At 40.7% G+C, this 24,202-nt stretch overlaps 1 protein-coding gene across 3 annotated transcripts in view; it reads right to left on the bottom strand.

Annotated features, from left to right (window-relative positions):
- setd2 (SET domain containing 2, histone lysine methyltransferase) overlaps positions 1 to 20,252 on the bottom strand; it is a 131,646-nt gene extending 111,394 nt beyond the window's left edge. For 2 of the 3 annotated variants that reach the window (XM_072260344.1, XM_072260354.1), the window contains exon 1: positions 19,584 to 20,252. In XM_072260344.1, the coding sequence (XP_072116445.1) occupies positions 19,584 to 19,618 (35 nt within the window). In that variant the 5' untranslated portion in view covers positions 19,619 to 20,252. Of the gene's footprint in view, positions 1 to 9,961; positions 10,655 to 19,583 lie in introns of all 3 variants that reach the window. The other variant, XM_072260362.1, reaches the window with a different exon arrangement.
- Between the last annotated feature and the right edge of the window lie 3,950 nt (positions 20,253 to 24,202).

Raw genomic sequence — 24,202 nt, 5'->3', positions numbered from 1 at the left:
TGGAAATGGGGTTTGTATTTTAACCACAATCTTAGGCCAAATGGTATTCCTTCACAACCGTAGCATTACTTTTAAATTTACCCATTTTCAAGGAACTAGATTCACTATCAAGACCAGTATTTCTTGCCCCTATTTGGCTTTAAGGTAGTGGTATCCTGTTTCAGTTCTTGTGCTGAGAGAACTCATCAATGCTGTGTGGATTTGGATCAGTGATAAAGTTCTTTCGGTGGCAAGAATCACATAGAAAGCTATTTAGTTCATCAAGTGTTGCCAGCTCTCACACCAACTCCAACAGTCCTATTCCTTCATTTACTTTCTCCGTGACCTATTGTCTCACTTGCCCATGAACACTCCTTTGACTCCCTAACAGAAATTTACAAAAGTGGTAATTTATAATGGCCAGTTTACCTATAAGCGGACTCATCTTTGGGATATAGGAGGAAATCAGAACACCCAAGGGAAGACATGGTCACAGAGGGAACATAGAAACTCCATCTGACAGCACAGGGCAGAATTGAAACCAATATGCTGGAGTTGCGAAACTGCTCCACTACCTGCAGTATCATTACATAGTCCATTTTGGTGTTGGGCGTTTGGTAGATCAGTAAATTCAGTGCATTTTGCAACCACTGTGTGCTAATAGCAAAGGCGATGAATTCTTAGCAGGATAAACGATGGATTGAGCTGCCCAAGTTATTGGTGCTGCATTCATCCAGGCAAGTGGACAGTTTTCCATCACTTTCCTGACCTATAACTTCTAGATGGTGGAAAGTGGGTGTTCAACCACACCCAAACAATCTGTGGGTGGCTCTTTTCGCTACACTATTTATATGGCTGGTGTTATTGAATTGAGCTTCAGATCAACTGGGATCTCTAGGATACTGATTATGTAGGACTGACTAGAACTCACTGATAGGAATGCCAATGAATAAAATCTGGAGTGGAATGGTCCTGGCAAAATTCAAACAGTAAGCTATTGGTGTGTATGTGTCACTCGAAGAGATTGGCAATGATACCTTGCATCACACTTGACAATGATGAGAAATAAACTAATTGAACAAGTAGTAGTCAGTCTGAATTTGTCCTGTGGAGTGTTACGTAGGCAGTTTCCTACACTGCCCCATAGACTTCAGTGCTGTAGCTGTTCTGAAAAAGAAGCACTATTGGTTCTGGAGCAGAGATTAACCTTGTTCAATCTTACCCAATCTTCAAATGAGAAACTAACTTTATACCCTCTCCACAAAAAATTCCACTTCCTCCCACTTATTTCACATCTCAGCAATGCACATCCATACATCTTTTGTTTCCAAATTTGACTTTTTCAATATGCTACTTAAGTGTGTAATTAAAAATGAGCCATAAAATTAACTTTTTCCAAAGAAAGATCTTTTTAAAAACTATGAAAGAATGGGGCAGAATAAATAGAAAAAGACTTCCTAGTGATGAGTGAGAAAAGCTACAAATACTTGATTAAAAAGGCAAGAAGTTTAGTGGACAGCATGAGACTTACATTTAAAGATTAGCATGGCAATGCTCCAAGATGAACTATAGGAGTTGGTGATCAAATAAAGATCCTTCAATTCTGCTTCTCAAGTGGAGAATAAACATCAACATGGCCAAGTTGAGTCAAAGTCTCACTCCAGTCTGGTTTTGATTTACTTCATCTGATTTCTTATTATTGTCATTAATATACTGCCTTTAGCAGAAAGCATCACCCTTACAGCCATCCCTCAAATCTACTTGTCATAAAGCAGATTATCTAGCCATTTACCCCATTATTCTTTCCACATTGGCTATAATAGTGTTGTGCTAATTACTACAGTTAGTGCAGTGTCTCATGACTAGGTCACGGTTAATCACGTTTGTCAGCAGTTGCTGGCTCGGCATGGCTTGAAGAGCTGGAAGGGCCTACTAAACACTGTATAGTTAAGTAAATAAACAAATAAACACCACCATCATTATTATGTGCCATGTTGTATGATGTGGGTGATCATGGCCTTCTGTCCATGATAGTTCTTGGCAAATTTTTCCAACAGAAGTTATTTGCCATTGCCATCTTCTGGGCAATATCTTTACAAGACAGGTGACCCAGCCACTTTCAATAATCTTCCGAGATCATCTGCCTAACGTCAGTGGTTGCAAAACCAGGACTTGTGAGATGCACCAGCTGCTCAGACGATCATACACCTGCTCCCATGGCTTCACATGACCCTGATCTGGGGGGTGGGGGCCAAGCAGGTACCACACTTTGCCCAAGGGAAGGAGGACCTTACACCTCCTTTGGTAGAGACACATCCCCACCTCGCCACCCAAAATAAATAAACATCCTTGCTATAAGTAATGGTGAATGATAAGGCCCTGGAGTGCTAGAGAACAGAGGGACTAAGAGTGCAAGTACATTGTTCCCTGAAAGTGGAGTTGTAGTTAGCCATAGATAGGGTTAATGTACATAGTCTTTTTCCCCAGACGTGGGGAAATCAAGAACTAGTGGGCTTTGTAGGGGGAAGAGATTTAACAGGGATCTGAGAAGGAATTTTTTCCAAAAAGAGGGTGATCAGTATATGGAATGGAAGCTGAGACAGGAATATTAACAACATTTAAAATACATATGGACAAGAAAGATTTGAAGGAATGCAAGCCAAACGTAAACTAATGGTACCAGCTTAGATGGGAACCTTGGTTAGCATGGACCAATCGGGTCAAAAGTCCTGATTCCATTCTTAATGACTCAATATGCAAATGCACTAATTTATTGAAAAACAATTAACTACAGGCAGTGAAAAAAGCTAATGGCATGCTGGCCTTCATAACAACAGGAATTGAGTATAAGGTCCTTCTGCAGCTGTACAGGGCCCTGGTGAGACCACACCTGGAGTACTGTGTGCAGTTTGAGGAAGTCTCCAAATTTGAGGAAGGACATTCTCGCTATTGAGGGAGTGCAGCGTAGGTTCACAAGGTTAATTCCTGGGATGGCGGGATTAGAGCGACTGGGCTTGTATACACTGGAATTTAGAAGGCTGAGAGGGGACCTTATTGAAACATATAAGATTATTAAGGGATTGGACACACTGCAGGCAGGAAGCATGTTCCAGCTGATGGGTGAGTCCAGAACCAGAGGCCACAGTTTAAGAATTAGGGGTAGGCCATTTAGAACGGAGTTGAGGAAAAACTTTTTCACCCAGAGTGGTGGATATATGGAATGCTTTGCCACAGAAAGCTGTGGAGGCCAAGTCTCTGGATGCTTTCAAAAAAGAGATGGATAGAGCTCTTAAAGATAGTGGAATCAAAGGTTATGGGGATAAGGCAGGAACTGGATACTGACAGTGGATGATCAGCCATGATCACAGTGAATGGTGGTGCTGGCTCGAAGGGCCGAATGGCCTACTCCTGCACCTATTGTCTACATTTGAAAATTATTTTATTGATGTGAACCATTTTGGAATGTTCTGGGAGCTAAGGGCTTTTCAAATTAAAATCACACAAATTAATGGAAATCCTCTCTATGTGGCAGACATTTTCAATTTAGATCTGGAAAGAAAAAGTCTAGGAGATATCAAATGTTCATGTAATATCATTACTATATGAATCAGTGCTTCAGGAAAGAAGGGGACAGAACATGAGAATAGACAAAGCTCTGATAGCACTGGGCAACAAATTTTTTTGAAAGGTGTTGCCTCCTCAGAATTTTTTTGTTTATGATAGAACACTTGAAGCTGAACACAAATATAATTTCAGACTACTTGTATCACATAGGAATTTAGAGAAACAAGAAATTAACCTTTATTGAATATAATGTGTTTAGTTGCTTTAACAGTGCTGATGCTTTGCCACGTAGTTCAACTAAGCTAAAAATGTTTTGTCCATTATTTTCATTTGTACGCAGTGTCCTAGGGTTCTTGCTTAAGTGTCCAACAATAATCAGCCAGCATTGATGGATTCCAGTTGCCCTGATACCATTTCTCCACGACTGCAATGTCCTGGTGAAGGCTTTCACCATGCCCGTCACTGACAGTGCCAAGATTTGCGGAGAAGGTGTCTAAATGGAAATGAAGAAAATGTATCTTTAATGACATGTTGCACTTCATGGTTTCGTATGCTTGAAGCATGTTGTCAACCAGCTGCACGTAGCTTGGTGCTCTGTAGTTGCCAAGAAAATTTTCAACAATATCGTTGAACTTCATCCATGCCATTTTCGCCAGTCCCACAAGTTCTTCAAATTGCCTGTTGTTGATGACCTGTTTGATTTGTGGACCAACAAAAAATGCTTTCCTTAATCTTGGCATCAGTTATTTTGACTTGAATTATGAATTGAAATAACAAATGCAGGTGATTTTTTAAAAAAGTGTGTGATAGGGAAATTTCATGGTGATTTTCATGAACAGTAGCCCAAAATCCATAACATACTCCCAGAAATATTCAGGAAGCAAAATCTTTGTTGCCCAGTGTAGTTTCGCCACTTACAGTCATCATGAAATTGGATTCAATGAAAAATCTGATAAATCAGTTCTAGATTGCAGGAAGTCTTTGCAAAACACACAAAATGCTGGAGGAACCCCGGAGGCCAGGCAGCATCTATGGAAAATGTACAGTCGACATTTTGGGCTGAAACCCTTTGGCAGGACTGGAGGAAAAAAGATGAGTCCATTTAAAAGGTGGGACAGGGGAAAGAAAAACAGAAGGTGACAGGTGAAACCAAGAGGAGGAAGGATGAAGTAAAGAGTTGGGAAGTTATTAGTGAAAGAGATACAGGGCTGGAGAAGGGGGGAGTCTGATAGGATAGGACAGAAGGCCATGGAAGAAAGAAAAGGGGGGGGGAGGGGGAGGAGCACCAAAGGGAGGTGATGGGCAGGCAAGGAGATAAAGTGATAGAGGGAAAAAGGGATGGGAAATGGTGAAGGCAGTTGGGGGGTGGGGGGGGGGGCATTACCGGAAGTTCAAGAAATTGATGTTCACGTCATCATGTTGAAAGCTACCCAGACAAAATACAAGGTGTTGTACCACCGGAGTAAGTCTTTGGCTTGTTCTGACTTGAATCAAGTGGTATAGAATTTAAATCCCACTTTTGACAAATCTGGAAAGAGGAGGCTGCAGCTCTGGTGTTACAGTCTGGATTAATGTTCAGTGGAATACCAGAGTTCAATGGTTTGGGATGCTCTCACTCCTCAATGCTCCTGCCTTATGCAAGCTACTGTAAAGACTAAAAACATGGAAGCAGCAACTAACTTGAGACCAGTCTGCTACTCTTGTTATCTCAAACTGATGAAATGAAACCATTTACACTGACAAATCATTTTTGGCTGCTTACACCATTACCTAGGAATATCCAATCCTTGACATCAGCAATCCGACCCAATAGACACGGCAACCAAAGCAGGTTGAAAAGATAATTTGATGAAACACCGTCTAATCAACTTCTGTGATTAATTTATATCCCATATATAGTTGAATCCAAGGAACATGAAATTATAAAAAAGGGGTAGTAAAAGGAAGTATCACACAAATGGAAAATATTGCTAGTTGTTAAAGCTGAGAAAATAACCAACCCAGTTGTCTCAAAAATTCCCAGTGTGTGCAGGCAATACACTGCTATATTTTCTCCACTGACATTAAAATTTAAAAACTCTATATAAACTAAATGAACACGTTCTGCTTCTCTTCCATTTGAGAGAATAGTTTCTGCCAGTAATCTGTTCCTGTAGTGCTGAATGTATGTATCGAATGCTTTGTACTCACAATCTTCATGACTTGCACAGATTATTTAAAATTTATCCCTATAATCACAAGAAAGCATTAAATAGGTGGAATGTCAATGACAGTTTTGCTGGACATTAAATGGAAGCCCCATTTCTTCCTGGTGATAAAGGTCACAGTAGGATGTAGAATACTGGATAGTTTGAGGAAAAACTAGAACAACCACAAGAAAGAAAGTTTTCAGTCAGTCAGGAAAGAAGCAGACAACTTCAGATCAAGGACTATGTACTAGAAAGATGTTTATTTCAGATCCTTAGCATCTGATTTAATTTGCTTTGCAAAAACCAGCTTCAGGAAAAGGCATCAGATGGTTTTAAGTCTGTAACTGCTTTTCTTAGCGGCTAACAGAGGAGCCTTAGGTCCTACACCACCAGTTCAGTTACAGTGGTTACCCCTCAACCATCAGGCTCTTGAACCAGAGTGGATAACTTCACTCAGCCCAACAATGAACTGATTCCATAACCTACAGTATGGACTCACTTTCAACCTACGTACTCACATTCAAGGACTCTACAACATATGATCTCAATATTTATTACTTATTTGTTATTATTATTGCTTTTTTTTCCTTTTTTGTGTTTGCATGTTTGTTGTCTTTTATACATAGGTTGTTTCTCAATCTTTATGTGCAGTTTTTCATTCATTCTATAGTGTTTTTTGTACTTACTGTGAATGCCCACAAAAAATTAATCTTATGGTAGTACATGGTAACGTATATGTACTTTGATAATAAACTTACTTTGAACTTTGAGAAGCAAATCCTTCTTTACTTGTTGGCCTGTCTACAACTTTAGTCCCATATGACAGTAAGGCACAGGAGCAGACCCTTTTTCTTGTACACAATTTGTATCCCTCCATTCATGAGTCTAACTAAAGCCTTCTTAAATGCCAATGCTTCCACCACTACCTCTGGCAACTCACTCTCTGTACAAAAACTTGCCATGGTCACCTCCCCTCTTACTTTAAAAGCATGTATTTTAGTATTTGATATTTCTACCCTGGGAAATAGATTCTGACTGTCTACGCCTCTCACAATTTTATAAATATCGATCAGGTTTCCCTTCATTCTCCAACACTCCAAAGAAAACTACCTGAGTTTGTCCAACTTCTTATAGCCCATACCCTCTAATCCAGGCAGCATCTTAGTTAGCTTCTGTACCCTCTCCAAAGCCTCCACATCCCCCTGGCAACGTACACACCAGCTGTGTGGCAAAAAAAAGCACAACAGCATCCCTTCCGTTTCAGGCAACTGAAGAAGTTCGGCATGAGCCCCCAAATCCTCAAGAACTTCTACAGGGGCACCATTGAGAGCACTCTGACTGGCTGTATCACTGCCTGGTACGGGAACTGCACCAATCTTGATCGCTGTGCACCGCAGAGAGTGGTACGGATAGCCCAGCGCATCTGTGGATGTGAACTTCCCTCCACTGAGGACATTTACAGCAGCGGGTGCATAAATGAGGCCTGGAAGATCATCAAGGACACCAACCACCACAACCATAAACTGTTTCAGTTGCTTCTGTCTGGCAAATGGCACCGCAGTATTCAAGCCAAGACTAACAGGCTATGGGACAGCTTCCTTCTATAAGCCATTAGACTTATAAATTCATATGTTTGTACATTGTGACAGAGTCGTAATGCAAAGATTTTTACTCCCTCACGTTGTGGGATGGATGTAAGATTTAAATAAATTCAAATGCGGTGACCAGAACTGTACACAATACTCAAAGCAAAGCCTAACCAAAGTCTTAGACCAGGGGTCAGCAACCTTTTTGCCTCTGTGGGCCGGATCACGTATTAATGAGCGGATGGTGGGCCAGATAAATGCCATAAAAAACTCGAAATATGGGAATTATCCATTTAAATACATCTAGTTATGTTTTGCGGCAAATTAATGAATAACACATGCTAGAAAATCATTTGTGCTTAAGGTTGCCTACCACTGTCTTAGACAGTTGCAACATGGTTTCCTTACTCTTATATTCAATGTCTTGGCTGATGGTGGAAATCATGTTATTATGATTTCTTTACAACCCCACCTACCCTTGTGGGACTACTGACTCTATCCCTCTATGTATCAAAGTAAGTCCCATACATTTAGGATTAACTACTCTTGTGGAGTTATTTATCAAGCCACTAAATTATACAAAAACACTAAAGTCAACATGAAGAAGCACCTTCACGACATAGTGTTTGTTGGTAGTTTGTCTTATTCTTAGGGATCTGCAGTGATACACATGTTCATAAAGTTAAAGTCCAAAAGATTCCCCTGCATTGTTCAAGGGAGGGAAGAAAATCCTTCCAATTCTAACCTGTGCTAAAAAACGGTGAGACCCCTAATCAATTATGCTCAAAAAAGTCTAACTGGTCATTCACCTCATTGTGTGATCTTACTGTGTGGAAATTACTGACTATGAAAAGGTGGTTTGATTTTAACATGATACACAAATTCTCAATAGGCTAGTGTGCAGGAAAGCTTAACAGAATGTTATTGTTTATTTCTCAAGAAACTGATTACAAAGGTAGGAAGATTACACTACAATTAGAGAGCACTGTTAAATTCACACACACCCAGAGTATTGTGTGCAGTATTGATCCTATTTAAGGATGTTAAGGCATTGAAAACATTCACAGATTTGTTAATCTGGAATGGGTGGGTTGCATTTTGAAGGAAAATTAAACAGGTTTAGTTGGCCTTCAGAATTGTGGGAAGCCACCACATTAGACCCAGAGGTGGATGTGGTGATGATGTTTTCTCTTGGGGGTGGGGGGGGGGGGAGGTGAATCAACAACTAAGGAGTCACTGTTAAAGGTAAGAGCATCACCCACTTAAAGCAAACAACAGGAATTCCGCAGATGCTGGAAATTCAAGCAACACACATAAAAGTTGCTGGTGAACGCAGCAGGCCAGGCAGCATCTCTAGGAAGAGGTGCAGTCGACGTTTCTCGGCCTGAAACGTCGACTGCACCTCTTCCTAGAGATGCTGCCTGGCCTGCTGCGTTCACCAGCAACTTTTATGTGTGTTACCCACTTAAAGCAGATGTGGCAAAATTATTTCTCTCAGAGTTGTCAATACTTGTATCTCCTTCCCCAGGAGTAGGGTGGAAGCAAAGTCTTTGAATATTTCGAGGCAGAGGTAGATGGGTCCTTGATAAGCAAGGGGTGAAGGTTACCAGAGATAAGCAGGAATGTGGAGCTGGGGTACAATAAGATCAGTTGCAATCTTATTAAATGCTGCTGCAAGCTTGAGCGGCTGATTAACCTTTTACTTTTTCTAATTTGCATGCAAGCATGTACATGTTTTTTATACCACATTAGGACATCCTTGGTATTGTTTACTGCTGGCTGTGTTTAACAGAATGATGATGATGTTTAACTACCCACAGAATCTGAACACTTCCCTTAATTACTCCTACTGCTGACTAATTGTACTACATAGTTCCCACCTTTTTTAAGAATCAGAAGGTTGAATATTGAGGGTCCGTTCTAGGGAATAGACCATATGCAGATCACTGCACTCTGGTGCAGTGGGAGCAGTATACTCCTAGAAGTACTATCCTTTAAAATATAAAATATAAGGAGGCATAGTAAGCTGAAACAGTTGGACGAGGAGTGGACTCCCTGCTGTCCTGGCCAACCCTACTTTCTTCCCATCATCACTTTCATAGCTTTGATCATTCACATCACTGCTGTCTGTGAAACCTCAATAGCAAAAGCTGGCTGTTGTTTCCAATACTACAATAATGACCATACATCAAAATTCTTATTGGATTCTTATTCCAGTGTATGTATAATGTACAAATTCTTTATTTCCACCACACCGGAACCCAAGCCCACACATTGACAACTGCCAAACACAAGTGAAGTGACAAACACAACTCAGTACCTTTATGTTTATTCATTAATAAGGCATGGCCACTGCTAGTAATGGTAGCAATTTGGCATTAAGGTGGTGGTACTGGGTTACCTTCAACTACTACAGTCCAAGTATATGTTCTACGGGTGTACTGTTATATAAAAAGTAGCTAAAGAAATGCTGAGAAATTTACAGGCCACAATGATATATGGCCTAGAGGGCAACCTGCAGCTGTGTCCCCATCAAATTATTTCCGTGTGCACAGAATGGCTGTAGCCAGTGTCGCCATCCATTCTATTTTTTTCTAAAATGCTGCTTTGATGTCAGAATCAGATCAGACACTCCCAACTCACCTTTGAATTTCAGCCCTGCTGTCTGTCCATCTTTGGATAAAGATTGCATTGCGGCTTGGAGGCAAGTGGTCCAGGTGGAGACCAAAGAGAGGTTTGGTGAACGAGTTACGGGTTTAGGAACAATTTAAGAGCATTAACATTGACACCTCCCATCATAATGCTGGTAATTCAGAGAAGAGCAGTTGTATAGTAACTCCACAGCTTGGACTTGTCTTGCTTTTTATGGACAGGTCACATATGGCCAATTTTCACATTTCTGGGTAATAAGCTGTTACAGCCAACACACAGATAGTGTGCCAGAATGTCTTTATAAGTACAGCCAGGTTACTGAAGCTTAAACGTTTGGGCTATTTCTTGATATTATACACCACGAGTGGCTTTGACGATGGTGGGGATGTCAGTAGATGATCAGCCACTCAGCATTTCTGGGTGACCACAGCTGCAAAAGTTTCAACACTGTCTTTTACAGTCAAGTGTAAGACTCCACCATCTTTGAGGGCGAGAATGCTGAAGGATCCTCCTCCTTCCATTAACTGTTATACCGCTCCACTGGCATTCATGGCTGGATGTGGCAGAAGTGCAGGATTGCTGAACTGCTGTCGTGGGATCATAAACACAAGAGATTCTGCAGATGCTGGAAATCCAGAGTAACACACACAAAATGCTGGAGGAACTCAGCAGGTCAGGCAGCATCTAAAGAGAGGATTAAAGAACCGACGTTTCAGGCTGAGACCCTTCATCAGTGTCATGGGATCACTTAACACTCTATAAAGCACTGTATCTGGTGTTTTCAAGGATGCTGCTGATTATTGCTACTTTACAAGCAATGCTTAACATAAGTACTTCTGATGGTAGATTTGCTATAGTCATTTACACAGTATTGTTGATTCCTTGGCTTGATGACAATGGCATAAAAGGAAACACTGGGCCATGGAGTAGTGGATCTTGGTGGCATACAGATCTACTGCTGCTGATAGCCCATAATGTAACATGAATATGCAGCTTTGAGCTGACTGACATGTTCTAATGTTATTGCATTTAGCACCAGGGCGCTGCCACTCTTTGCATCCAGACGGTAGGAAACTTTGTCACATGGTGTGAGCAGAATTATCTGCAGCTTAATGTGAAAAAGACTAAGGAGCTGGTGGTAGACCTGAGGAGAGCTAAGGTACCAGTGACCCCTGTTTCCAACCAGGGGGGTCAGTGTGGACATGGTGGAGGATTACAAATACCCAGGGATACGAATTGACAATAAACTGGACTGGTCAAAGAACACTGAGGCTGTCTACAAGAAGGGTCAGAGCCGTCTCTATTTCCTGAGGAGACTGAGGTCCTTTAACATCTGCCGGACAATGCTGAGGATGTTCTACAAGTCTGTGGTGGCCAGTGCTATCATGTTTGCTATCAGTGTGCTGGGGCAGCAGGCTGAGGGTGGCAGACACCAACAGAATCAACAAACTCATTCGTAAGGCCAGTGATGTTGTGGGGATGGAACTGGACTCTCTCACGGTGGTGTCTGAAAAGAGGATGCTGTCTAAGTTGCATGCCATCTTGGTCAATGTCTCCCATCCACTACATAATGACTGGGTGGGCACAGGAGTACATTCAGCCAGAGACTCATTCCACTGAGATGCAGCCCTGAGCGTCATAGGAAGCCATTCCTGCCTGTGGCCATCAAACTTTACAACTCCTCCCTTGGAGGGTCAGACATCCTGAGCCAATAGGCTGGTCCTGGATTTATTTCATAATTTACTGGCATAATTTACATATTACTATTTAACTATTTATGGTTCTATTACTATTTATTACTTATGGAGCAACTGTAACGAAAACCAATTTCCCTCGGGATTAATAAAGTATGACTATGACAAACCTTGCAGTGATCACTCCTAACAAATCTGTTACAATAGATGAATCTACGATAAATAGATTGAGCCAGACAGATTGATGAGGAGAAGGACAAGTAGGTTTTTACCCCTTGTGTTGGTTCTTTAACCACCTGCCCAACCCCAATTTTCACTTTTCACTTTGTCTCTTTCCCAAAGGTAACCTCAGTGACTCCTGTAGGGAATGAGGAGAGAGAAAAAAGACAACTTGTGTTTATCTCATCACCATCATTCCTCTGTTATGTCCATCTCATACAAGTTATTTGCCTAGACATAATCTGTCCATTTCTGCAGTGGAGAATTCACTATTATGTAGAAAGATACAGTGACTGACCAGGTACCAAATGCTAACAGGGAAACATCACTGATGTGACCAGTATTTGTTGCTTAGTTAATTTTCCTGTGTGTGGTAGATCATTTCAGAGGCCATTTGATAAACATAATGACCACTCGTTCTGACGTTACGTCTGAATTTTAAAAAACTTGGTTCAAATTCTCAAACCGCTACAGCAGTATCTGAACTCTACAGACTCTATACTTCTAGTGCGGTAAATTAACTGTCCTGAAAACCGGGCTATGTATTTGAGTGCACAGACAGCACCTCATTTTAGATAAGATGTTAACCTATGATGCCTATGACAGTGTAGCACTTCCCTAGAGCTGTACTTGTCAGCCCAGACTGCATCCTTGACTAAGGCTTAAATTTGCAAACTACAACTCACTTAATATAATTTTAACAAAACAAAGGCAGTTATTTATTTATTGAGGTGCAGCTCGTAGCCATGTAGCCCTGCAATCCAGCAATTTAATGCTAGACTAATTACACGACAATTTACAATGACCAATTAACCTACCAACTGCATGTCTTTGGTCTGTGGAGGAAAATGGAGCACCTGGCGGAAACCCACGTGGTTATGGGGAGAACGTACAAACTCCTTACAGGCAGTTATACTGGAAATTGCAGAACTTATTAGATACATTCTTAGATACAGAAAACTTGGTAGTTTTCCACAAATTTCATGACTTTCAGAGGCAGCTCAGGTCAAAAGCATCTTTATTACAGAATGGTGCTTTTTTGGGGAAAAAAAACTCAAGGAATTCAAAAACTAGATAGAAACTATTTCCTCTAGAAAAAGAGGTATAATCTTACAAATAGGTTAAGCTCTTCACAAGTAAGTCCATGCAAGAAAAAAAATTGGAATTATTCTTCCTCAGAAAGTTTCAATTAAAATTCTTGAACTTTGAGATCGATAATATTTTGCTGGGCAAGGATATCGATCAAAGTTGATTACACAGAGGAGGTATAAATTTGAACAGACAGGTCTGAGTTACCAAATCTACTTCTTTTAAATTATCTGTTAAACACTGAACTATATTGAATTACAGCTCTGTCAATAGGGATTAAACCAATTAAAATTAGCATTTGGGATATGGAGGATGCTGACAAGTTTAGCATGCATTTCCCACTCCTGGTGCCAAGGTGGTCATGCATCCTCTCAGATAGGATGGAGATACATACCAGTCAGGCTGCAATGGAAAGATGGAATAGGCCAGAGGAGCTGACCGAACTATTCCCCTTCCTACAAAAGATCAGTGTTATTTCTGACCTCCAAATATAACTGACCACTTCATATTCTAAACAGATGATGTTCCACAAGTACTACACCTAAGGGACAGAGCCAGCTATGTATCCACAACATTTCAACTGCAGAACACTATCAGGTACCAAATGTATGTCAGCTCTCACAGCGTCACAATTATAATGCAGAAGATGCAGTACATTAGGTTCTGCATCTCTGATAACTTTGGGTAGGTGGAGCCTTTGTAGTATGAACATTAGACTGCTTGGTTTTAATAGTCCCAGATTTGCATGAGTGAAATGGAAGAAAATAAATTGACAAACTTAAAGACTCCCATTCTTGGATCATGATCCTATGAAAAATTTGCGTGTGGATGTTGGATGAGGACAGGAATGGCTGCACCCCAGAAAGGTCCTACAGTAGAATTGTCTATCAATACTCTCTAATCTTTCAAATGAAAAATGGATATCAACATTCAATTCTGCATTATCACTCTAGGCTATCTGCCCCTTGTCAAGTTGCTTCTGATGTGCTCAAGAGTGAAGCACTTGAGAATTCTTACTTTCTTCTTCTTACTTTTTAATTTACGTTATTTTTTGTATTTTTTTTCTCACCGTAACACATCGAAGCTGCACCCTCTCGAACATGCTGGTAGAGAGTTTTATTTGGGTCTTTTTTAGTGCTGGAAATAAGATACACCCCGACACGCGGGACAGAAGCAAGGTCGCATTGTGTATTCCAGAAATCAGCTAATGCCGGCTGGTTTAGCGAGCAGAGTGGCGGACACCCCTGCTGAAATCCAGAGGAAAACACACAGAGGAGGCAGAGGGGGATCACAAAGTCGAGGAAAGAGGACCGGGTCGAGACAACAGAGACTTTTGGAGAAGAGGAGTTCGGTGGGTAATACCGTTCCAGCTGACCAGAAGTGCACTGACAGCGGTAAGCGTAAAGGAGTTGGGTGCTTACTGATCTGGTTAACAATGAATGGTGCAATCTGGGGCATATTACGATCGAGGAATGCGTTTGCAGACTGGATATTGAACTTTTTACTGTTGGACTTCGGCCACATTTCACCGTGATACAACACTTGGTGGCATGGGAGGTTGTTCCTGCCTGTGGCCATCGAACGTGCAGCTCCTCCCTTGGAGGGTCAGACACCCTGAGCCAATAGACTGGTCCTGGACTTATTTTCCATCTGGCATAGTTTGCATTTTGTTGTTTGATTGTTGGTGGTTTTGTATTGCTATATTTACGCTCTATTCTTGGTTGGTGCGGCTGTAACGAAACTAAATTTCCCTCGGGATTAATAAAGTATGTCTATCTATCTATCTACCTAATTCCCATTGCCAACAGAAATAAAGATGTCTAACAAAGTCAACTTTGTGGGGATTTCACTTCAAGTAAATGAATGGGATTTCAATCTGAAAACCACAAATATACCAGGCAAGCTAAAATACTAACTCAAATTAAAGTATTTATGATGCTACTTTGAAGAGGGAAATATTCTAGAAAATAATTTTTACCTCAACCAGAATCACAAAACACAGTTCAGTTAGTCAATTGGAAACACACACACTGAACGTGTTGTAATCTTGAGGAAAAAATAAAACTGCTGGAGCATCTCAGTAGGTCAGGCAACACCTGTCCAAATGAGAATGATTGATGTTAGACTGACACCCCCTGGTCTGATGCCCTGTGATTTCAGTCTCTAAGGCCAATGTGAGAGCATTCTTCAGGAGGGTGAATCCATGGAAAGCATCTAGCCTCTACGGCACATCTGGCTAAGTACAGCAGACTCGTGCTAATCACCTGGCTGGAGTGCTTATGGACGTCTTCAAACTCTCACTTCGGCATCGAGGTACCCAGCTGCTTCAAGCAGGCTTCAATTATTCTGGTGTCCAAGGAAAAAAAATGGTAATCTGCCTCAATAACCATCATGCAGCAGCAATTACATCTTTGAGAGGTTGGTCTTGAAGCATATCAACTCCTGCTTGAGGAGTCACCTGGATCCACTCCAATTTGCCTACTGTCACAACAGGTCAACATCTATTGCCATTTCACAGGCTCTTCACTCAGCTCTGGAACACATGGACTGTGAAGATGCATGCATTAAGATGTTCTTCATTGAGTACACTGCAGCTCAGCATTAACACTATCATCCCCTCGAAACTAACCAATGAACCCTAAGACCTAGATCTCTATATCTCCCTGTGCACTGGATTCACGAGTTCCTGACTTGTAGACCCCATTCAGTACGGACTGGCAACAACATCTCCTCCACAATTATTATTTGCATGGGTGCACCACAAGGCTGTATGCATAGCCTCTGCTCTACTCGCTTTATACATATGACTGTGTGGCTAAGTACAGCTCCAATGCCATATTTAAATTTGCTGATGACCCTCCTCTTATTGGCTGAATCGAAAGTGATGATGAATCAGCACATAGGGAGGGAGATTGAAAATCTGGATGAATGATGTCACAGCAACAACCTGTCACTCAATGTCAGCAAAACCAAAGAGCTGATTATTGACTACAGGAGGAAAAAGGCACAGGTCCATGAGTCAGTCCTCAATCTAGTGAATCAGAGGTGGAGAGGCTCAACAACTTTAAATTCCTCGGTGTTACGATATCAGACGATCTGTCCTGGGACCAGCATGTAAATGCCATCACAAAGAAGGCATGACAGCACCGCTACTTTCTTAGACATTTGCATAGATTTGGCATGTTATCTAACACGCTGACCAACTTCTATAGATACGCAATGCAGGGTCCTGACTGGTTGCGTCACAGCCTGGTATGGGAACACCAGTGCCCAGGGATGGAGAATTCTACAGACAGTGATCACAGGCAAAGCCCTCCCTACCACTGCGCACATTTACAAGGAATGCTGCCGTAAGAAAACAGCAACCAGCATGAAGACCCCATCAGCCAAGCCACACTCTCTTCACTACTAGCATCAAGAGGACATACAGGAACCTTAGGTCCCACATCACCACGTTCAGCAACAGTTTTTACCCATCAGGCTGTTGAACAAGCTTGGATAACTTCACTCTCCTCAACTCTGAACTGATTCAACAACCTACAGGCTCACATTCAAAGACTCTACGATATATGTTCTCGTATAAATTTAGTTTTTATTTGCGTAATTTATCTTCTTTTGCACATTGGTTGTTTGTCACTCTCTATGTAGTTTTTCATAAATTATGTCTTTATTTTATGCAAACGTCAGCAGGAAAATGAATCTCAAGGTAGTATATGATGATATATACATACTTTGATAATAAATTTATGTCACCAGACCTGATAAAGGATCTTGTTCTGAAACAGTAACTGCCTATTTATTTCCATAGATGCTGCCTGACCTTCCAAGTTCTTCCAGCGTTTTGTGTGTGTTACATAAATGTTGTCTCATTTACCTTTTCTCCTCAGGGGATCTCCTTCACTTCCCAACAGGTTCCAGATGACCACAGGATAACATGGTTTAGTGAATGGCAGAAGTCAAACTGGCAAACCTCAAAAAATTTGATTCCAGTTCTTGACTGGAGCCAAAAGGCAACTGACCCGAATGTCATTCAACAGAAAAAAACCAAACGACAGTGATTTAGGAAATAACTCAACTAGCGCTTCTGCACCATTTTGTTTAATCGTGTGGAAATCACCAACAAGGCTGGCACTTACTGCCCCCCACTTTTTTATGGGGGTGGCAGGCTGCTTCCTTGAGCAACTGCAATCCATGTTTGCAGTAACTGATACAACTAAATGGCTGCAGAGAACATTTAAGAGTTGGATGGGATTGGAGTCAAATATGGGTCAAAACTGATATCCTTTGGGAAAGAAGCTTTCCACTGGTTACCATCCAACTGTGTAATAGACAAACCAGTAACGTTATATGTTTTATTTCTGGGATGTATAAAACAAATGAAAGTCTTTAACTCACAAATTATTAGTTCAAACTTCAGAGTTGGTAATCTGGTAACAAAGATGGGTTTATGGTTTCTGGTCCCTCCTTTTTTTGGCTGCTTTGAATCAAACGGCTTGCAAATAATGAGCACCTAGCTGAACTGAATAAGCCTGGACCTTTTCGATTTTTTGTTTTATATTCAGCATTTTTTTGGCTCTTTTTTTTTGCCGCTGTTTGCGCAATGCTTTTTTGCATGGGGGGGATGTTTGATGGTTTTCTTTGTTTCATGGCTGTCCGTGGGAAACACAATCTCAGGGTTGTATACTGCATATATACTTTGATAATAAATGTACTTCGAATCTTTGAAGATACAACTTCATTAATAATCAATACTAGGCTACTAGAGATGAAAATGGCAAGCTTGGAGGCGCAGAAAAGGATTAGATGAGCATTAAACTTAACTGGGTTACTCTTTATGGTACAATAATCACCATCTTAGCTCACACATTAATGGTAAAAAGATACTGTGGGAAGTCTATTCAGTCTGTAGTCCCATCATTTAGTTGAGGCATTAAACTAAATCTCTCTCAGGTGGTTGCAAAAGATCCTTTTTCAAGTAGAGGTTCATTACCCAGGTCAATAGTTTTCTTTAAAATAACAATCAAAAATAGATGCAAACAACAGGAATTCTGCAGATGCTGGAAATTCAAGCAACACACATAAAAGTTGCTGCATTCACCAGCAACTTTTATGTGTGTTAATCAAAAATAGATTTGTTTATTTATTTCAGTGTTGCGAAAATTTGATGTGTGCAAATTGCCTGCTACATTACCTTATGATATAACCATAATTAAATCTTGAAACTAATATGTATGAAGTACTTTAGTGAGGGAGTACACTATATAAATTCATGTTTGTTTGTTCAGAACTAAACTAAGTCGTGCTGATTTGAATACAAATTCTATGCAAGTTGAACAGCAAGGTAAAGTACTACAAACAATATAAATTGAAAAGCAAAAAAAAACTTTGCATGTGCTAAAAATCTAGACTGAGGTGAGCAGCATTTTAAGGAGTTATTTTGAAAAAAGTAAGTCAATCCTTCTGGTGTACTCCCCTCACCACCTCTGCTTAGGTATAATGAAGGGTTTTCACCAGCAACACAAACTCACCTAAAAAGAGATTTAAATACTTACTATTTCCAAAATATTCCACAGCTTATTTTAAAATTATGCAGTGTCAAAAGTTAGTCAGAATAAAATGTGTATGAAGGACTTCCTCCTGCTGACAGTAGAGGTTAAATAAGGGCTCTATTCTTATTTGAATAATGTTTCAATACTAAGAAAGTAAAATTCTTCCTGTTGCACATGTGCAGATTTAGGGAGAGATGTAGTTGATTTGTAAGAGCAGGATGTGTAAAAGAAAAAAAAAACCATTGCTTGTTACAAAATTCATGATTATTATTTTCTTTGATGGCTGTATGAATTTGCGATAACAGCTTTAAGTGACTCAAGATGGCATCCAACTGTCTTCGTGGGTAGTGATGGTCACTGTGTATTTGTTATTTTTTGGTCTGACTGTTGCTCAGTCTGCTGTGTGTTACTCGTGCTTGTCCCACTATGTTCAATGAGATGGAGACAGTTGCCGATTGTTTTATACCAAACATCAGCACTTTGCCAAGTAAAACGAAGCCTCCTGAATGTAGTCTCCACTAGCCCTTCCCTGTAAATCTAATCTTCCCACAATTCTCCTTCTTTCTGCACTACCGTCCAATTAATCTAACCAAGACTGCTCTTATCACCCTTCAAAATACCGTACCTACCGTCCCCCTAAAAAAGCCAGGTGTCGCAAGATTCGCCACCCACCCATTAGAATTACGCGAGCACCGTGGATTTTAGGCCTACTACCATCTCTCCCCAAAGCTATCTCGTGTGCGTCTGTGTTTTTATTCTCCTCTTTTCAAAGTTTACCCACCATTTACTTTACCTTCGAGCCACACAAAGGGTGAAATAGTTTTAATCAAAATAGGGGAGGAGGGAATTAAAACACGAGGAAGAATGACCATCACGGGGGCCTGGGCTCCAGTCCTTTTTGGACCTTATGCCGAAGCACTGGTCTCCGTCTAATTTCTTTACTTTTTGCACTGTTACCTCAAGCCACATTTTATTTTTTATATTAAGCTTCACTGGAAACGAATCAGATGACAATTAAATAAAATTATGTGATAAGAATAAAGAGATATTTCGGTTACTTACTCGGTCGGGTGCTCTGGGTCATAAGCGTCCCCCATCTTCACCGAGCCGCGCTATTTTACTCAAAACATTCAGCATGAAAAACGAAAAAAAAATAAAACAACGAGGGCAAAAAAAAACCTCCAACGATTTTCTGAGCCGGCGTGTAAATTTCTTCTCCACCTTTGGAAGGTTCAGACTTCTGCTCCGGGACTGACAACTCGACGTTCCGAAATTAGGATCCCGGCGCCTGCGACGTTCCAAAATCGAACCTTTTTGTATCAATTCTCCCTTCCGATCCGATAAAAATGTTGTCCTTCAGTTTTATTCCATGCTCGCTGCTGCTCCGCCGCCCGCCGCCGGCCGCCGGCCTCCTTATGGAATCCACACTCGAACTCCCTCTTTCTAAAACATCCTTCCCATATTTAAATATATATTGTACCTTGTGTGTGTATATACACATATAAAAAACACCAGGCACGAGATCTATTTAATCCCCGCTTCGCCTCTGCAAAACAAAATGAATGCGAAAAAATTCTTCCATCAGAAAACAATGTACTTTTTTATATTTATAGCCATTTTAATTTGTCTTCTTTCTTTCTGGTTCCCCTTTTGCTTTAAGCACACATTATATTTGTGTGTGTTTGTATTTTTTCAACCTCGAGAAAGAACACTAAGACGATGTACGTCGCTCCGTAACAAACGGAAATGAACCGAGAACAGTTTTTTTCGATGCGACTGGGACTTTCCTGTGAAATTGACAGTCATCCGGACCAACTGAAAGTGTCGAGCCAGTTTATGAAACTGACTGACATAAGAGATATTTTATTATGTTTCGTTTGTGAGGAGCTGCTGCTGAAACTGATCAGGTTTGTGTTTGTTTCGTTGCATTTGTTTTCTGGAATAATTCTTGTTCCGACTTTTAATCTAAAATTTAAAAAAATCTGCAATGGATTTGGCGTCCAAGCACGCTTGTCAATATCTCAGTTCTTTAATTCGATACATAAAGATAAATTGGAAAGAAAATGCTGCCACAGATAAAGGGATTGAGTTTAACATAAACTTTTAAAAAATTTAGTGCGACGCAGTGTGGGAGGGTGAGGGGCAATTTCATAAATCTTTCGTCAACCTCCGGGCAGTTTCATTTTTTTAACCCTCTGATCCAATGCCCAGACAATAGACTGTGACCAATCGGATTAATATATAACGCTATAGTATGATAACGCGTTGAGTTTTTTTTTAGGGACAATAGCATGATTTGGGATTCCTCCAAGTCTTTGCCAATATTGAATTTTACAGAACAGGAAGCGGCCATTCATGTTTCCATGTTGTGCCAGTAATTTTAAAGAAATTATTAATCTAATCCCAATTATTTGTTTATGCTCACATTTATTTTTGTTTATTTCCATGAATATATATCCAATTTCCCTTTGAAACTTGCTATTGAATACTCTTAGACTATGTTTTAGAATATACTGTATATTCCAGATATATGAAACAAATTTGCCTCATCTGGTCTCTTTGGTCCTTTTACCTTTTTTTTCCCCAAAAATATACTTTAGTCACAAGTCACAAAAATACAAGTACCTATCTTTTCTTACATTCATTGTACCATCAAGTCAGGCACTCTTAATCTGCATTAATGATACTTTATTTTTTTCCCCCTCTTTAAACAATTCATTCACCCATGAAGTACAAACACTGATGATACACAGGACTCAGCCCCTCTGTGCCCAGGAGTGGTAGGACCTTAACTATAGTCTTTCCCTACAAAGTCTTTGCAGTGGGGGCACTGAAATTCTATGCATCCTCAGCACATATTCCTGCACATCGGGACGTGCCTAAACGCCTTTTACTGGAAAACCAGCAAGTTTCAGGTGGACCAAACTGCATCTTTCACTGAGTTGATGATTTTGCAGCAGTTGATTTTTGTTATTGTGTGTGACCCTGGGATTAGCCCATGGAACGAAGCCCTCTATTGCATACGTGCCCAGGAGACACTTCGATGAGAGTCACTGCATTCTTTTCCAGGCCTTGGCAAACACAGTCCTCAAGAGATGGACAATCATCTCATGTGCACCACAGCCATCTCGAGGGCAGTGTGCAATGGGAGTGAGAACTCTGGTTGTGCAGAGAGGATCTGATAGGGAATGCCCCTCTCAGCCAAGCAAGTCCTGATGTTTGTTTGTGAGTTGTCAGTACTGGTGATGAGGCATTCTGCCAAATGACTGACAGTGTGCCCGGGAAACCACTGTGTAGATCCATGATGTCCTTCCCTTATCGGACCGGTAGGACATTACATGTTGATTAATGCCTGATTAACCAATGACCAAAATGTTCTTCTGCAGAAACCTTTCCACAAAGGGGAAGTGGTGTGGTATGATACAAATAAATGCAACATTGCATGGCAATGAGACCAGATCAATCCTTCTCACTGGGGACAGGATGAACCTCACACTGGTTCTGTGCAGAATTTAATGCAGCCTGACACAAAAGTCGCCATCAGGACAAGGGTTCTCCAGATGAAATGATTACCACAATACAAGAGCAAGGTATGGGCCATGTGTGCTCAAATACAGCAATACTGAGTGCACCTTGCACCTAAGGATCAGGTTCTTGCTGAATATTGAGAAGGTTCATTGCTTCCACGTACCCAATTGTTGCTTTACCTTGGCTATCCGGCCCAGCCAATTCTTACATAGCCCCTATACCATTTCCAACTACCAACATGCACCTCCACCACCAACCCCCAGCTCCCCAGATTTCCAGACCTGATGATGAAGGAACAAAGGATTGGTTGTATCAGTTGCCAAAGAATATGGGCTCAGTCATATTGTGATTGATTCTGGTTTTCTGAGGCCAGCTCAGATTGGTTGTAGATGCTGATGGACTATGGGTCTGATGGTGATGTTATTAATATACATGTAGACAGTTCTGATGCAGAGTTTCAACTCAATGTCTATTATCTCTTTCTATCCACAGATGCTGCTTGATAAATTAGGTTTCTCCACTATTTTGTTTTTTTTTGTTGTTCCAGATTATAGGATCTGTAATCTCTTGTGTCTATAGATAGACTAGAGGTCTGAGTGTCCCCACTGCCAGGCATTATTATTCCTCTTATACCCATGTCTTTTCTGCTGGATTTACCAAAGGGCCTGATACAACATACAAACCAGTCAGTGTATAGAGCCATGCCTTACTCCAGGCTCGACAGGGAAGCTTTCTGTTTACCACCCATTAATTTCAACTGAGCCTGTTAATGACTGTGTGGAGCATTTCTATCCAATTCCTGATTTCCTCCCATTTTGGAAAGTAAATGTGTGATATCATGACAAAGATCTTCACCTGGTGTGAGCTGATCAGGCACGTATCCCACTCATAATTCCTGGTATCTATGAGCAGTGCAATATTATCAATGATTTTCCTGCTCGGTTTGGTCTAATGCTTCTGCTTTTAGTACGTTGCTTCTTAGTACCCTTTATATACCTGAAAGGCAGATATTTGGTTTTACGGTAAGATTAACTGTCCAATCAACTGGTAAGTAGGTTACAGCCATGGAAGGAGCATTTACAATGTAGTATAACAAAATGTAAATTTATTTACAAATACTTATGCTGTTTCACAATGTTTTTAGGTTATTCATTTCCATAAACCCACTTTGATGTTCTTCTAGATTATCAGTGACCAATAGCCATGTTTTATTTATTTGTCCTTGGTTCATGTAAGATGCAAAAAGAACAATCTCTCCCTGACATTGCAGACAGGTGAATTTACTATTGAACTGTATTCTTGAATTAATTGGGGAGAGCTTTTTATTGGCTTTTGTTTCTCTTAGATTATGGAAGGATTGCTATTGTAAATGCTGGAAAGCATGTAAGTGAAAAATGAATGAATGAGTAGGTATTTTCTTAGTTAATTAGTTCTAAGGGAGTTTATATTTTATCTTCAAAAAATAAAAATAACATGTGGCCCCTTTGATAAGGAAGCCACATATGAGGCTGCTAAAAAGGATAGGAGCCCTGGATATTACGGGAAAGGTACTAGAAAAGATAGAAGTTTGTCTGACTGGCAGAAAGCAAAGAATGGGAATAACCTAGGCTCTTTCTGGTTAGCTGCTGGTGACTAGTGGTGTGCCACAAGGGTTGGTATTATGTCCAGTACTTTTCATATTATATATTTACAGACATCCTACCCTGCAAAAACTCATTTCAGGGAGGTAGCACCATCAATTTGCGGGAGACTCCTGGAACTTCTGGGAGAGGTGGGATGTCTGCAATACAGTAGCTCCTTAGCAGCCAGCCAGCTAGTTTAAATAACGTTAGCTATGCTAATGAACGAATGACACCTGTTAAACTCACCTCAACCTGTCTTTTACAGTCCTAACCCACCATGGGCAATAGAAAAGTCACTGTTGCAAACAGTTCAGTGAGCAACACTGTCATTATTTTTGACCCCTATTAGGCAGGGGTACACTTTAGTGTAGTCTGGGGTGACGTACATTTTATATTTTCTTTTTTTGGAACACTCTGCCATGGCGCGCATGTGCTCTCTCTCTCTCTTTCTCTCTTGTGCACTCTCTTGCTCGCTCGCGAAAAAAATCGATTTCCGGGATATCGTATATAATTTGCGGGCATCAGGGAGCC

This window comes from Mobula birostris, chromosome 1, assembly GCF_030028105.1.
Source record: "Mobula birostris isolate sMobBir1 chromosome 1, sMobBir1.hap1, whole genome shotgun sequence".
NCBI classification, from domain to species: Eukaryota; Metazoa; Chordata; class Chondrichthyes; order Myliobatiformes; family Myliobatidae; genus Mobula; species Mobula birostris.
Note: the sequence above shows the minus strand (reverse complement) of the source record. Positions and strands in the feature narration are given on the sequence as shown.